The 15,402-nt window shown below is 45.3% G+C and overlaps 1 protein-coding gene across 9 annotated transcripts in view; it reads left to right on the forward strand.

The window, feature by feature from the left end:
- The window catches only part of RIPOR2 (RHO family interacting cell polarization regulator 2), a 62,034-nt gene that overhangs the window by 26,749 nt on the left and 19,883 nt on the right, over positions 1-15,402 (forward strand). For all 9 annotated transcript variants that reach the window (XM_050709340.1, XM_050709344.1, XM_050709348.1 and 6 more), the window contains exons 2-10: positions 1,921-2,047; positions 3,141-3,296; positions 3,940-4,018; positions 4,239-4,262; positions 5,071-5,124; positions 7,845-7,994; positions 8,898-8,961; positions 13,093-13,136; positions 14,001-14,126. In XM_050709340.1, the coding sequence (XP_050565297.1) occupies positions 1,921-2,047; positions 3,141-3,296; positions 3,940-4,018; positions 4,239-4,262; positions 5,071-5,124; positions 7,845-7,994; positions 8,898-8,961; positions 13,093-13,136; positions 14,001-14,126 (824 nt within the window). The remainder of the gene's footprint in view (positions 1-1,920; positions 2,048-3,140; positions 3,297-3,939; positions 4,019-4,238; positions 4,263-5,070; positions 5,125-7,844; positions 7,995-8,897; positions 8,962-13,092; positions 13,137-14,000; positions 14,127-15,402) is intronic.

The following is a 15,402-nucleotide window of genomic DNA, read 5'->3' on the forward strand; positions in this document are numbered from 1 at the left end:
GCAAAATAAGTAAAATAAATAAATCGGTAAATTTCTTTTCTAAGATTATTATATTTTTATTTTTCCCAAAGCAAAAGAAAACCTAACACCTAAGAAAAAAAAAAAAAAAAAAGAAAACCTAAAACCTAACCTACCAGTGTGCATGCAAATGCTCAAAGGCTTTGTTCAGACCTTTGCCCTTCATTCATGTTAACACAGGAGATATTCACTGTGAGGAGGATGCTAGCTCTTCTATATGAATTTTGAATCTGAAGTAAGTGTGTTTTTATAGCCAGCGTGGTCAGGACTAGCACCCGGCTTCAGGTTTGCTCTTGCTGCCCTTAGTTCCCGAGGAACAGCTGATGATTGTGGGGCTGAATCTCCCATGAGTGCCAGCGGGGTAAACCCGTCATGCCTGCCTCTGTGCTCCAGGAGCGGGGCCAGCCGGGTTGGAATGGCCTCCAGCTGTAAAGGTCTCCCAAAACGGGGTCCAGCCACATCCAGGCCGCTTACTGGAATAGCCTCTTGCCTGTGCTAATCCCCCAAACATGCCTGGAGATCATTCAAGAAGGTTTTGGTTGGCGCAGCCAGCATGAGAGAGATCTCAGTGGCTGTTCTTCCCCAGGCTGACTGGGGATAAGGAGAGCTTTCCAGGACTACCCAGGCAGATCACAGCTGCCTCCTGGTCACAGCAAAGGAGAAAATTCAGCTTAAATACACGTATCACAAAGCCAAGGTGTGAGAGTTGCCCAGTCACACGGGGACCGATCCATTTCTCACTTCCGAAGCTGGGAGGTTGATGCCATTTGGGTTGTGTAACAGGGAGAACTTCGCATTGCTAATGGCGTTGACAATTCTGGAGCTGGAAGAAATATTTTTGGCAGAGCTCTTACAGAAATATTCCTGACAAAGCAGCTCTTCTTGGGCAATGCAGTCCTCTCCAGAGAGAAGAAGTAGCTTGCCACGATGCCTAACACCACCTCAGAGAGTATTTGTCCAGCCTAGCATTACAAACTAAACACAACTGGACTGTGCACAACATTTCCCCACATATTTGCTTTTTCCAGTGAGTGTTTGCCATGGAGGCACCACGTAGCTCTGCTCCTTATCTTCAATTAGTAAATCTGGTTGTGGAGGCTCAGGCTGCAGATCCGTGGTCCTCATGATTGGCTCCTTTTTGGGCACTCAGCTCTGGATTGTTCTTCATCTGTGGGGACTACTTTAAATGTGAGGCTGCTTTAAAAGCACCCGCTCAGCCCCGCAGGCTGCAGTTTCACAAAGCATCAGCTCTGCTGCCTGCAGGCTGCTCCGGCCCCGCTACGCAGTCCTGTCTCAGCCCCAACCTCATCCACAGCTGTTGGAGGTGGAATGAACAGGGGGTACAGGACATGCCAGGGCTGCCTTTTAAAATAGATGGGAAAAAAACTTTTTTTTTTTCTTTCTTTTTTTCTTTCAGTTATTTTTAAGCTGGCCTAGTTTCTCCATACGTATCACAGCACGACAGCATTAGCACCCTGGGAAGGACGGAAGTGGTGGGTCCAGTGGGGTAGAGGACCTCTGCCTCCTTCTCCTTAGTCTGCTGATCCCTGAACTGAGGCTCAGTGCAGATGCCGAGCTGGGCACATGAAATGAGCACACACACACCAAGAGCTTCCTCTCATGTTGCCAAGGCCCCCTTGAAAGTGTGAAGCACAGAACATGTAAAACCCTCACCATCTCTGCTGTTTTCCAAGAAAATTAGACATCCTTACAGGCACTCCTGCGGTTTATTCTGAAAACAGGGCGAGGGATCTCCATAGACTGGAGCAGGGAGTCATGTTCGAGCCCTGTCTGACAGCCCCTCATGGGGCTGGGTCACCCCCTGGGATGCTGGGCAGTCCCTGCCTTACCATGCACCTCTTGCCCGCCTCTGTCCCTGACGTTCCTTCCGTTGTTTTTCAGGAATATCCTCCCGGCTCCCAGAAATCATGTCAATAGGATCACATTCATTCTCTCCAGGAGGTCCTAATGGGATTATCAGGAGCCAGTCCTTTGCTGGCTTCAGCGGGCTTCAAGAGAGACGCTCCAGGCAAGTACCGTGCTCTTTAAGAGGAACTTCTGAGTCAGGTGCTAAAGGGGCCCTGGGGTTTGAAAGGTGGAAAAGAGGTGAGAGAGGACTGACTTCTCTCCAACTTCCAGAAAAAAAGTCTTCTAGGCTAAAATATCTCTCTACATTGTGTGTATAATCAAGCTGTTATCCTGAGTCTTAACTACCAAATACTTCCCCTCCACCCTTAACGCAGGGCTTCCTCACATGCCTCAGAGTTGTGAGAACATTTCCGAGAACAATTTTAATTCCCTAATTTACACAGCGATCTTTTCACACGTAAAGTGCACAGAAGCACGATACGCTTCCCACCGCCCCCAGCTTCAGACTGCCGCTACCTAAAAGTCATTTTTCCCTGTGAATTCAAAGCAAGTCCCCTTCCTTCGCGGGGCTGCCTCAGCATCCTGCTGGGAGCGGGGCAGATCTTGGGGGCAGAACCCTTCCTTGCATTGCCTTTTGGCTAGACAGGACTTCAGGCTTTGAGACAGGCATTTCCCAAGCCAGGAAGAAGCCCCAGAGGCTACTTTATAATTAGCTTCAACTTGTGCACCTCCACATCACCGGCTCAGGTCAGCGATGGTTGTTGGATGCTGATCTAGAGAAAAGAGTCCAAGGAGGCACCTACATGCAGCACAACTCTCCTCTATCCACAGTCCGTGCTCAACGTCAGCAGCGTGATGCTGCCCTCCAGGCACATGCTTAACCACCCCCCAGTCTTCCTTAGGAGCCCCCAGGCTTTATGCCTGATATTACCTGGGCTCCCCTTTGTTTTTTAGCCTCTTTATGGTGACGTGAGGCAGGACAGGCATGGGATGAGACAGAGAAAGGACTGATGAGCCTGGGACTTAAGCCGGCATTCATATCTCGGAAAGGCAACTGGCACATCAAAAGCTGACAGCAAGTCCCAGGCTGCTCAGACCTCTCAACCTGTAAACAAGTCCTTTAACTGGCAGGCACGTAAGCAGAATTGCTTCTGCTAGCAGAGATAATATCAGGAAGATTTCTTTAAGCTACACTTCTTCGAGATCATTATGATTTATAGGGATTTCCCCCCTCTTTAATGTTTGCTTTGCAGGTGTAACTCTTTTATTGAAAATTCCTCTGCGCTCAAGAAGCCCCAAGCGAAGGTGAAGAAAATGCATAATTTGGGCCACAAGAACAGCACCACCCCCAAGGAGCCCCAGCCCAAAAGGATGGAAGAGGTCTACAGAGCCCTGAAGAATGGCCTGGAGTAAGAGCCTTTATTGTGCTTGCCGACTGAAGCTCTCTGTGACATTTTAGAGCCTAGAATGACATTTCACAGGAGCAGAGATCCTTAATCATAGGCTAGAAGAATGCACCTGTTGGAGCCTTCGTTGTAACACTTTTGATTGGAAATACTTGTAGGGGAAATGGGGAACAATCCCAATTCCGCTAAGTTTGATAGGAAAGCTCCCAAGGGCTGGGATTTCACCAGTAAATGTTGTTTTGTTTTTGTTTTCCTCCAAATTTCCTTGAGTCATATCAGAGGCTTGTATCGCCCTTCAGATAACGTCCCAGCTGATAATGGGGCTTTTACCAGTCAGACAGGAGAGCAGTGATTGGAAGGCCCCAGCCTCTAAACTAAGCAGCAGACGGCTTACTTGAAAGTGGTCGTTCAGCGACAGGAAAGCACCGAGCTCTTATACAAAGATAAATAACCGGCTCCTACTTTTTCTCTGAAAGGCAGCAAGGAAGCTGGTTTTAGGACAGATCAATGCAAATGCATTTTTGTCTGATAGCGCACCCAGGGAGGAAAGCCATTTGTTGCAGAGATTTCCTTTTACGACTCTCAGCAATCGGCTCCGTTACGTGCCGCAGAGCTCACGCCTCCCTTCTCTGGTTTGTGTTTACAGCGAGTATCTGGAAGTTCACCAGACAGAGCTGGACAAGTTGACTGCTCAGTTAAAAGACATGAGAAGAAACTCACGCCTGGTACGTGCCATGCTTTTTATTGGGTAGATACACTATAATCTTCCAGAGGTACTGGAGCAGGCACGGGCTGGGAGTGGGAAGTTGGAAATTTGCGTGTGTGCTGTTTGTCCCTTCTAGATCTTGTTTTTGATTTCTCTTCACTTATAAATATTACTTTCTCGTGGTTCTCTGTTGCTGTTATGTTGCAAAATAAATCACAATTTCCTCTTCTCTGTTGCAGGGAGTCCTGTATGATTTAGATAAGGTATGTTACTCTCTTTGACACTTCTTACAACAAGGGTTAATAGTTGTATGATGCATGAAGCTGGCATGGGAGACCTCTCTCAGCCAAATCTATTAGTCAGGCCAACACCATCGATGCTTCACAATCTGGACATTCACAAAGAGCAGGACAAACGCCCCAGAGGAGTAACTCAGTTGGAGGTGGGCTCGCTGGTAGCTGTCCTTGGGATAGCTCTGGCCTGCAGAGTCATCTCTCATCCCTGCTCCTGCCAATGCTGGGGAATGACAAGCTGAAAAAATGAAAATATTCTTCCCCTTGGGAAATTTTGGGTGAAACAAAAGAAAAGCTTTCAAAAAAAAGTTTCCTGAACAATCTGGCTTTTTCAGTCAAAATACTAAGCTTGTTTTTGCTTTCAAAAACAGTTTATTCAGGAAGAGAATGGATTTTGAAATGCAAAACCTCATCAATTTTAATACAGGTTTTCAAAGTACTGAAAAAATACAGTTTTCCAAGCCAAAAAGTCTCACATTCCTTAACAACAACAAACTAGGAAATTTTTGTCAAGGAAAACCTATGCAGACCCCACCAGAAAGCATTTTTTTTTTTTTTAATATATGTTATATAGATGCCAATGAGCTCCATGTTTTCAGCAGCAGATTAATCATAGTAAGGTGTGGCAGTCAATTCTGGATTTGTGGGCACTGAAGCCCTGCACATTTTAAGGAGTTCCTTGGACTCCCATGAACCCAAAGACATGAGCAGAGCTAGTAGAGATGTCCTACTGCTGCATTCAGTTGTGCCTCACCCTCTGCTTCTCTGTTTCCTCCAGCAAATCAAAGCAGTGGAGCGATACATGAGGAGGCTGGAGTTCCACATCAGCAAGGTAACAAGCGTCCTTAGCATCTGTCTTCTGCACCAGCTCTTACGTTATGAGGAAAACAAACCCTTGGCCAAAAAGGTGCCCCTCCACACCAGTGCTGACAAAGCCTCTCCCACATTCAGTATTTTTGCTGTAACCACTTGGGGGTCAGAGACAACGGAAGCGGTTTGCAGCTTCTGATGTCCAGCTGTTCTCCATGCCCCATGACACTCCCGTGTGCTTTTAGCCATACAGAGAACATGGGATCAGACAGCTGCTGTGGAAAGTCTCTCTCACAGCATGCTTATTTTCAAACTATAGGTAGAAATGGAGTTACAGCTGAAAGCAATCTAGTTCAGCAGTTGTTTCCACTGTACACCATGGCTAGACTGGAGTTATTCCCAGTTTTCACTGCTAATGCTTCTTCTGCGTGGCTTGGTGGGCCCACATCTGCTTGATTACATCGGTGAGAATGAGTCTATCATACCCAGTAGAGGTACTGGTGATTTATACCAATACATTTTCGAGCTGGACAAAATCCACAGCATGTATTCTCTCGGTTATAAACATATCTGCTAGCTATTAGTTACTTTCCTGAGCCTGACAAAAGAATGAATTACTTTTGACGGATTAAATGCCTTTTGAGAGTTGTTTGAAAAGCGTTCATGCAGCTTGAAGTGCTCCAATTATGACAGCCCATCCAAACCTTTTAATTTCATGTTCTCTTACTCTCAGAGCTGAAAAAGTCACCAGGCAATAGGCTGAAAATTTGTTCCCCAAACCACCTTCTCTCTTGCTGGCAACATGAATGGCAAAATTATTGCTTGAAAAACATTTCCATTCACGTCCTTCCCACTCCAGCTGCTCAGAGCTAATGGCTTCTGTGCATATAATAGGAATGAAAAGCACCAAGAGGTAACGCTGGTCAGCCGAGCACATTAGTTCACTTTCTGTAACCCACAGCAACAGAGGCAGGAAGAGCAGAGGTGCACAGCATTAAAACTCATGGTCTTGCTCAGGTGGCGGCACACTGCAGTTCCTGATCAAGCCCCGGAGGAGGGCTCTTTTGGCAGGAGGCTGTGCCATGCTGAACGAGGGCACCCGCTCTCCCTAAAACGGGACCTGAGGAGCAGAGAGCTCATCTGTCAGGGTGGCTAAGTGTGTCCCCACCATGCAGGATGCCAGCCCCAGGTCAACGCTCCACACTAACAGCAGGAGTAAATACCAAGGGACAGCTATTTATAGGAGCTGTCTTTAGCATGGGGAGCGGTGCGGACTTGCAAGAGAAATAGTGGTGGATGACACTCCAAGAAGCTTTTCTCCGTAACTTTGAAATAGCAAAATGCTGCCAGCACTTCCATTACTTCTTGATGCACTGTTTCACCTACAAAGCAGTTCCCATGTCAGCTGGAGATCCCTCATTAGGGGCTCCAGCCATCAGGAGTCCAAATTCACCTTGTGAAAACCAATGTCATGCTTTGAAGCTGTCAGGGAGAGCAGTCCTGCTCCCAATAGGTGGTGACACCTTCTGTTGGAGGTTAAGCAGGCTTAGAAAATGGAAATAACAGCACACCTGGATGGTCGCATCAGGATCATTCCTAATACAGCAAAACAGTCAGACTTAGGAAGCCAAGGCACTGGAAGCTTTCATAGAGAGAAATTCTGCTGTGAAAACCCACTAGTGAGCACCAGGGTGCACGGGGCAGCCACTTGATATCAGTGAGAACGAAGGGAAACAGTTATTCTAGGTAAAAAACAAATATCATCCTATCTTAGAAGGGACATTAGAAGAAGATGCATCTTTCTCTATTCCTTTCTCCCTCCTCACCCTGATAAATTTAGATTAGAAAGCCTGTCTCCTGCATCTAGCAGCTTAAGTTCATATAGATTGTAGCTGCCCAATGAACGGTTTGGATGGTGTAAACATACACCTTCAGTGCAGGGATTAGAGGGAAAAGGGAAACCAAAGCATGGGACATAAATCCATCACACGCTGAATCTAGATCCGGGTGAGACTATAAATTGTATGCGACCAAGTTTTGCAAAACCTCCAGAGCTGCTTACTAAATGTCTGGAGTCCACATCATGCCAAGGACTGAAGGAGATCACTAAAAAGTTATGTGAGTGTCTGTGGAACTGAAGTTCAAAATATTTTCTTAATTTGACTTCAGCTGTTCCTAAACTTTTCCTGATTCTGGCTACATCTCCTAGTTCTGGAGGATTAGTCTCAGCCCACGGCTGATGTTAGCAATCCTGAAGGCATTGCTGCCCTGATAAATGTGCCTTTTAATGTGTCTGCTCCCATTTAGCAGCCTGGACATTGCGCTTGCCTTTGAAAGAGCTCTTCCACACTAATACATTTCAGAAGCTTGCTGCATTCCTGCCATACAGCAGCAATTGCACGTGTCCCAGACTGGGGGGGAAGGCAGCAGCAATGGCTAAAGGCATGCACAGGGCAAGCAGGTGAATTGCTGACAGCATCTACTGTTGCTGTAATGAGATTTTTGCACCAGAAGTTATTTTTATCTCATGTTGTCAACTGTAACAGTATCACAGCTTCATTTGCTCGTCCTAGATCTAATGGTTTACCACTTGTTTGGCTTCGTTCCCTTGCATCACACACTATTTGAGTTTGTTGGCTTTATTTTGTTGAGTTCTCAGGTGTTGTGTTTTTTGTTTGGCTTTGTTGTTGTTTTTTTTTTTTTTTTTTTTTTTTCTCAATACAACCTTGTTGTTCCCTCCAGGTGGATGAGCTTTATGAAGCCTATTGTATCCAAAGACGTCTCTGCGACGGTGCAAGCAAGATGAAGCAAGCCTTTGCAATGTCACCTGCCAGCAAAGCAGCTCGAGAGAGTTTAACTGAAATCAACAGGAGTTACAAGGAGTACACAGAGGTACATCTTCATTAGTTCAACTGTTTTGCTCTTGCACTGTTGGAAGGCCACAGAAACTTTGCCACTGGTTTCAAGGAGATAAAGGGGTTAAAAGCAAAATCGGTGAAGAAGGATTATTATTTCTTAATTTGTCTTTAGGTGAATGCCTGATATAAAGATGGATGACATGAGCCCAAAGAGCTCCTTGAAATAATAATTATGATCCACAAGACCAGGGTTATACCCAGGAACCACTGCATGTTAAGCAGTAAATCTGCCCTGAAGATACATATGTTGCAGCTATATATGCTCCCTTCCACCCTGCAGATGCCAGGGTGGCAGGTTGGCTGGAACAAGCAGATACCTGTTGCATCCCATCCAGTATTACTTGCTGTGATCACCACCTATTTTATTAAACAGGCAGTAAATTAAGGAGGGTCTAAGTGTTGCAAACATCGCAGCACACAAACTGTGGCATCCTTCTTCAATCTGAAGGAAGAGCTGGAGGGGGTCCGGTACCCACCTCCCACAGTCTTTTTTTCTTAATGTAGTCCACGTTTCTTGAAACATTAACAACGTGCTGGGAGCCACTTTGGCACAGAGCTGCTGCTGGCACACATCCTGGCTGGAAAGGACTGGGACAGTGACCGGGTTACACTGCAAGGACCACAAAAGGGTGCTGCCAACACAGGGATTAGAGAGCAACAGAAGAGCGCGGGGTTACATTCAGCTTCGGTGCAAGCAGGCATAGCTCAGCCACTGTTTTTAGGGCCAGATTTAGCTAAACAGCAAGGGTAGCTCTGGCATATTGGTTTTATTGCAAAATGCCTTTCATCTGCGTAACAGAAACTTTTATTTCCAAATAGACCTTAAAAAAAAAAAAAGAGGGTTTGTTTGACCTCACTATTCTGTCTTCCAACACAGAACATGTGTACCATAGAAGCAGAGCTGGAAAACCTATTGGGGGAGTTTTGCATCAAGATGAAAGGTAATTGCCTTTTCACATTTCCTTTCTTTGAACAGCAGAAGTCTGTGTATGTTACTGAGGGCACTGAGATGCACTAGTTTTATATGGACTTATAATAGGTGTGTGTTTCCCTCACTGCACCAATTGCTGAGCCTTCAAACCCTGACTTGCACCTCTGCCCACTGGAAAGGTTCCCAGAGCTGGGAACATCAAAGCTTACAGAGAAAATTTCAAGATGATGATTCTTGTTTTCAAGGGAGGTGTGCTAATTAGGCTCCCCAAATACTCCTCTCAACAGCCGAAGCAATTCAGTTTTGAAGGCTGCTGCACCTTTTGCCTCTATCTCCACAACCCTTTAAGAAGACGGGTAGGAAATTATGTGAATACCCACAGAGCTGAAGTTCAAAATACTTTCTTAATTTGACAGTGTCTGTTTCCACATCTTTTACTTTTGCCAATTTTCACTACTACCTTTTTTAAGCAAATGTATAAAATCAAAAACCCAAGGGTAGTTTACCACTGAAACACCTAGATAACTCTGTGGTAGCATGTTTTACTCTTTGTCTTTGTGGGTTTTAATAATGTGGAATCACTTTTACCTGAAGCCCATTGCAGTGAATCAGTAGGCATCACTAATGCTGTTACTCCTGTAACATTAAATGTCTTAAAGAAGTGATCATGGGGGGATCTTTTTTGGATTCCATTTCCTTCTTCAATCACTGGCATGAAAATAGTCCTGTAAAAATAAAAATTTAAAAAAAAAATCAGGATCTAAACATTCATGCACTTGTAATTCTCCAGCTGAAATACTAATGATAGACTTTTTAGAGCTCACAAATCTTACACACGGTTTTGCCTCTGCCTACCCTGTCACACATGGGAGTTAGTTGTGTCCAACTGTTGCAGTGCATGAGACATGATCTAGCTTAGACCAAATTCAAATTAGTCACTCCATGCTCCCATCGTAGAGGAAACGAGTGCAGCAGCTTTTGTAGGTCTCCTAGCTGCATCCCAGAGCACCAAACCTCACATTTTAAAGCCCCCAGTCAGTTACTGTAAAGGCAGTCAGAGATGCGTACATGCAAAGTTACCAAATGAACATACAGAGATGGAGCCAAATATTTGTATACAGAATCCCATAGCAGAAGTGCAGTGTGGACACAGTGAAGCAAACCCAAGGCCATGCAGTGCAGGAAGGGAACTGCACCAGGTCGTGTCCCTCAGGGTGTTTCCTTATGTGCTGTGAATGCAGCGCAACATAGAGTTCGTGGCAGCAGGACTTGTTGCAGAAGACATTGGGGCACTATGAGTGACTGGGCTGAAAAGGTCTGGACCCTTTTCTCTCTTGCATGCCCAAGTGCCCCAGCAAAGCCCATGGGCTGCAGAGAAGCCAGGGTGCTGTGCTCAGGTGCAGGGGCAGAGACCAAACCACAGACAACAGCCACTTCTAAACACAGCTCTCATAACGTGAAGGAGCCCAAATTAGAAAATAGCAAAGAGAAATGCCATATCATTAAGTATTCTCTAATTAGGACACCTAGGATTTCTGTCTAGATAATTTCGCCTAGGAATGGGAATCCAGTAGGACAATCCAGCCTTTGCTGTTGGCACAGCTCAGAGCAGCTCTAGCACAAAAGCCTAGAGATCACGTAGCAAGCTTCCCCTTTCATTACACTGTGGCACATCCAGCTAGTGTTAGGATCTAATGTTAAAATCAAAGTGTTCCTCTCCCCCAAGCTTATCTGTTCCCAGCCACTCCAGTGACAGTTATTTTTATTTTGTGTCCTCCATCGCACACACTGAAAGCAAGCCAACCCACACAGCACTGTCAGGAAGTAGGGGGCCCACGCTGCTTTTGTGATATATATAGTTTTAAAAAGTCTAATCATTTTTCAAAATGAAGGTAATAATCTTGCCAGCAGGCTTAAATTGCTGCTCAGGATTAGTCAGGTGTTGAAATTAAACAGGAAAACCCAGTATGGGGCCGTAGAAGTCTCTGTATGGAAGCTGCACGCCCTGTTCTGATGTGCAGGGAAGGACCCTTACACCTCTTTGAGGTGCCAGGGCATCAGAAGGTGAAAAATTCAGCCATTTCAGAGTAATACACTGGCCCAACACCACAGGGACTCTGCAACACCCAACCCAGAGCAAGCACCAGAGCCCTCTTGCACCTGAGCAAAGCTGCGCATGCTGCAGGAGCCTTCAGGTGGCCCCATGCACAAAGTATGCTAGTGCCCTGACACTTTACTACAGCCCCCTAATGGCTCAGTCCCCTAATTAATTATACTGACCTCTTGTGAGCAACCTCCTGTCCCCACCTGCACTGCAAGCCCAGGATGCTGCCTTTACAAAGCCACAATGCTTGAAGTGGTACAACAGAGCCATTGGCTCCTGCCACACATTTAGTCCCCAAGAGTCACCAAAAACATGTTTCCTGTGACAGTACGTATCCACTGTGCCCACATCAGGCTGGAGAGCCTTGAGCAGCACCAACAGCCTCGAGAGCCCATTCCTAGACCCAGCTCCCACCCCACCATCTGCATCCCCCTGCCCAAAATGGTGCCTGGCAGGGCTGGTCACCGCACGCAGGCCTCGGCTCCACACACCCCATGCATAGAGCCCCAAGCTGCGTCCCCCCCTCCCCATCCACTGGGCAGAGAAAGGGCCTTTTGTTTTCCTCAGATGCTCTCAGTGATGTGTCCCAGCAGAGATCAAATTCCCTTATAAAAGCATGCCTAGGGAGAGAGGAGCAGCAGCAGAGTGCTAGTAAGTTTAAATTATTTATAAACAGTAAATAAATTAGAAAGGAATGGGTAACATGAGCTCTGAGCAAAGGCCTCTCTGTTCTGCTAACCAATAAGATGAGTGAAGAAAACTGTTTTCTGGTCAAAGAAATGAAAGAGAAGGATCAGCAGATCACAGGCACGGGCCATGACTGTGTACAGTCCAGCTGTAGCCCAGTAAATAAAACCAACACTAGGCTTCATCTTGTGCTTATTTTAACACACACACACACACGCACATATATATATTTTCAGCCATGGCATTTTAGGATAAACGCAGTCCAAAGGCCCCAGAAAATGCAATTCTCATCTCTGCCGTGACTTTATGCATGTTTGCAGACTGGTTTCTCTGGGTGCTGCAGCACTGCAGGCAGAGTCTGATAGAAGATTACAAAAATATCTGTGGCTGCAGTAAGACTGAGCAGCTACAGAAAATGAAGTAATTATTTATTTTTTAATAGCAAAACAAGTGCAATAGCAACCAAATGAGGAGATCTGTGAGGAAGGAGGGATTTCCTCTGTGGAGGGAGAGGATGAGGTGACTGGAAAGCAGCCTGTTGCATCCTGCAGAAGAGCAGATCGCAAGACCAGGATGGGAACTGTAACCTCCCTGCAATTTCAAGATAGTCACAAGATGCCCTAGGAAACTTTCCATTTTGTACTCACAGTACCAATATAGAAATAGCATCATGACATCCTTTGAAGAAAAATTCCCAAACATATGCCACAAGTGCTTTGCTGCACTACCTCACCCTTCTGGGGAAAGGCAGGAGAGATCTTGTGTTACAGATGTCAGCCATGGCTCTTGATGTAGTTACTGGTGTAGCATGGGAATGATCCCGTTATGGATGCGCCAAGCAGAAGGAGCCCCTCTCACCATGTTTCTGTTAAGAAGTTCCAACAAGGAGCCTGTGTTATAATGTATAGCTCAGTCTGATTTGGGTTAAGCAGCAAGCACTGCATGATAATCAGCAGCTCGCCTACGCTTCACGATAGTCAGGGCGTTAAGCTCAGTTTCTGAAGCCAGATGATGTCAGGAAGCTATTTCTTCTTTTTTTTTTTATATATATATATATATATATATATATATATAATTATTATAAAAAAAAAATAAAGAGAATTATGCCTGGAGAGGGAAAAAAAAGCTGGGAAGTGCAAATCTTTTATATGCATGAAACCACAATGCAATTTTTTTTTTTTTTTTTTTTTGGTATAAAATAGAGATAAGAAATCCCACACGTCCCTGCAGGGTGCGGGCTGCTGCCCTCTCCTGTCACAGCACAGCACCTGCCTGGCACCTAGTGAGATTGGGGTGTCTTGGGGGGCTGTCTACCCACTCTGACCGCTGCTCCCTGTCTTTCCTCCCCAGGTCTGGCTGGCTTTGCTCGACTCTGCCCCGGGGATCAGTATGAGGTATGCCACACTTGGTTTCTGGTTCGATAGCAAAAGAATTAAATGGGAAGCAGATTTCTGCCACTTTGTACTCCGTGGTGAATAAAACTTAGGGACATCTACATGCCAAGGAACAGCTGTTAGCTTTCCTGTAAACTCTCTGAAAAACATTACAGATTTCCCTCTGTCTGCCTATATCAGGACATCTGTCACAAGACCTGAAAATTATATTTGGAGCACTGGGTGTTAGCTACTCCATGAACTACAAGCTTTTTTTTTTTTTTTTAAATAATCACAACCAAAAAGCCTTATTTCTCCCAGAAATACTATCTTGTTCTTGACAAACATTTCTAATCACTCTGGAAAAAAAAAACATATACCCCATCCCATGCATGCAGATCAAATTGAAGAAGTCCTTGCAAGCATCCTTTACTGGATGCTGAGGCTTTACTTGATCATCAAGCAGAGCAGCAGAAAGACACAATCACCGTTTCTTGAGACCCCAATGCTACACACTGTGAAGCTGTGTCAGTATCTCAGATCACTGCAATGCTCCAGTGGAGAACATCAAGAACGGGTTCATTAGTGAGGGATTAGAATCAAAGCCTCCAGCTCTGTCCAGAACAGAGCTGCACCTGCAAAGAATTTGCAGCAGCTTGATTACAGATCCCCCCTACCTGCACTTCACAGCTGTCTCAATCATCAATTCATTTGTCCCCAGTGTTGTGCATGCATGGACCTTTTCCTCCTGGCTTGATGGGAAGCAGAAGGGCAGCACCTACAGCACTAACTCTTCCAACCTATTTCAGACCCTCTCCTCAATTCTGTTTCTGATACTCGTGCATCAAGAGAGTAGATTTCTCAAGATGGACTTTTCTTTCTCAGATTTTCATGCGTTACGGTCGCCAGCAATGGAAACTGAAAGGCAAAATAGAGGTGAACGGCAAGCAAAGCTGGGATGGAGAAGAAATGGTTTTCCTCCCTCTCATTGTAGGGCTGATCTCCATTAAGGTACGCATGCTAACTCCTTTGCCTGCAAGCAAGGCAAAAGCCAAGAGGCTGCCTTTACATGCACGATCATCAAAAATACAGAAGCAAATCATTAAACTTTTTGGAAATGCATCATCATTAGTATTTCCAACACACCTACTAGAATGAAATGGTATAGGACTGCCTGATCTTAGGTGCTACAAGACTAATCAGTTTGGGAGCCCTGTGGGAGAGGTTGCCTCCCTAGACTGGTGGCTTTACCAACACAGCCCTTGCCTCACATCACTTTCCAGCAGCTCTTAGTTATCTGCACCAAAGCAAGGGAAAATTAGTAACCAGTTTGCTAACAGCATTCAGCAAAACAACAATAAAAAAACAAGAAAGTCCACTGCTGATTAATTTGTTAATACTGCTCAGATAAGAGAGCAGCATCTGTTAATCTGGAGAAAAACAGAGGTCTCTAGTTCAAATGCACCTAGGGGTCAGTTGGGCATAAACTAGAATAGTCATGAGGTACAATCCCACCACCCTGCACAAACGGGAGCACTACACAAACTTGTGCACCTGATATTTTTTGCAGCTTCCTAGAACACAGCAGTTCCCAGAATTTCTTAGTGCCTACAGCCTCCACTTGCCTCCGGCTCCATGCCCTGTCCCATAGGGAAAGAACAACCCTCACAACCCAGCAGTGACTTTTCCTCCTAGACAAAAGTTTTTCTACTACTGCTCTGTTCCCTTACTGCCTCAGACCTCCCTAGAGTTCTCTTCTGGTTGAAAAATCCACGTGCTCATCTGCTTTTTTACCAACATACCTTCAATCCAGAGATGCTCATTCCCTGATTCCTGTCTAAGAACTGCTGCTAATAATTAGTCCATGTGTCCCTGCTTAAGCAGGTGAAGCCTAAGGAGTGTCTTGAAAGTCAAAGGAAACGTTCAACTTAAGCACTACAAAAACCTCATTAAAAAAAAAAAAAGCGCAGTTTCAAAACACCAACAAAATAATCCTGAATGTGCCAGACAGCAGATTTGCATAGAAAGTCAAGCTGTAGCACATGGTGAGTCACTCTCCTAAATTTAACAATACAGATTTAAGGTGGAAGGCTTGGTGAGAACAATTTCCTGTAGCACAAGAGCTATAAACGAGAGTCCCAGTACCGTTAAGGTTAACATGTAAATTCTCACTCCTTTATGGGCTCTCTGCAAATGCTCTCATGATGAAAGTTCAGGAACTGACTTTCAAGTAAATAGCCAAAGATTTGTTTGTATAGGAGCTAGACATATGATCATCCCTCTGAAT

The sequence above is a fragment of the Cygnus atratus genome, chromosome 2 (assembly GCF_013377495.2).
Source record: "Cygnus atratus isolate AKBS03 ecotype Queensland, Australia chromosome 2, CAtr_DNAZoo_HiC_assembly, whole genome shotgun sequence".
NCBI lineage: Eukaryota > Metazoa > Chordata > Aves > Anseriformes > Anatidae > Cygnus > Cygnus atratus.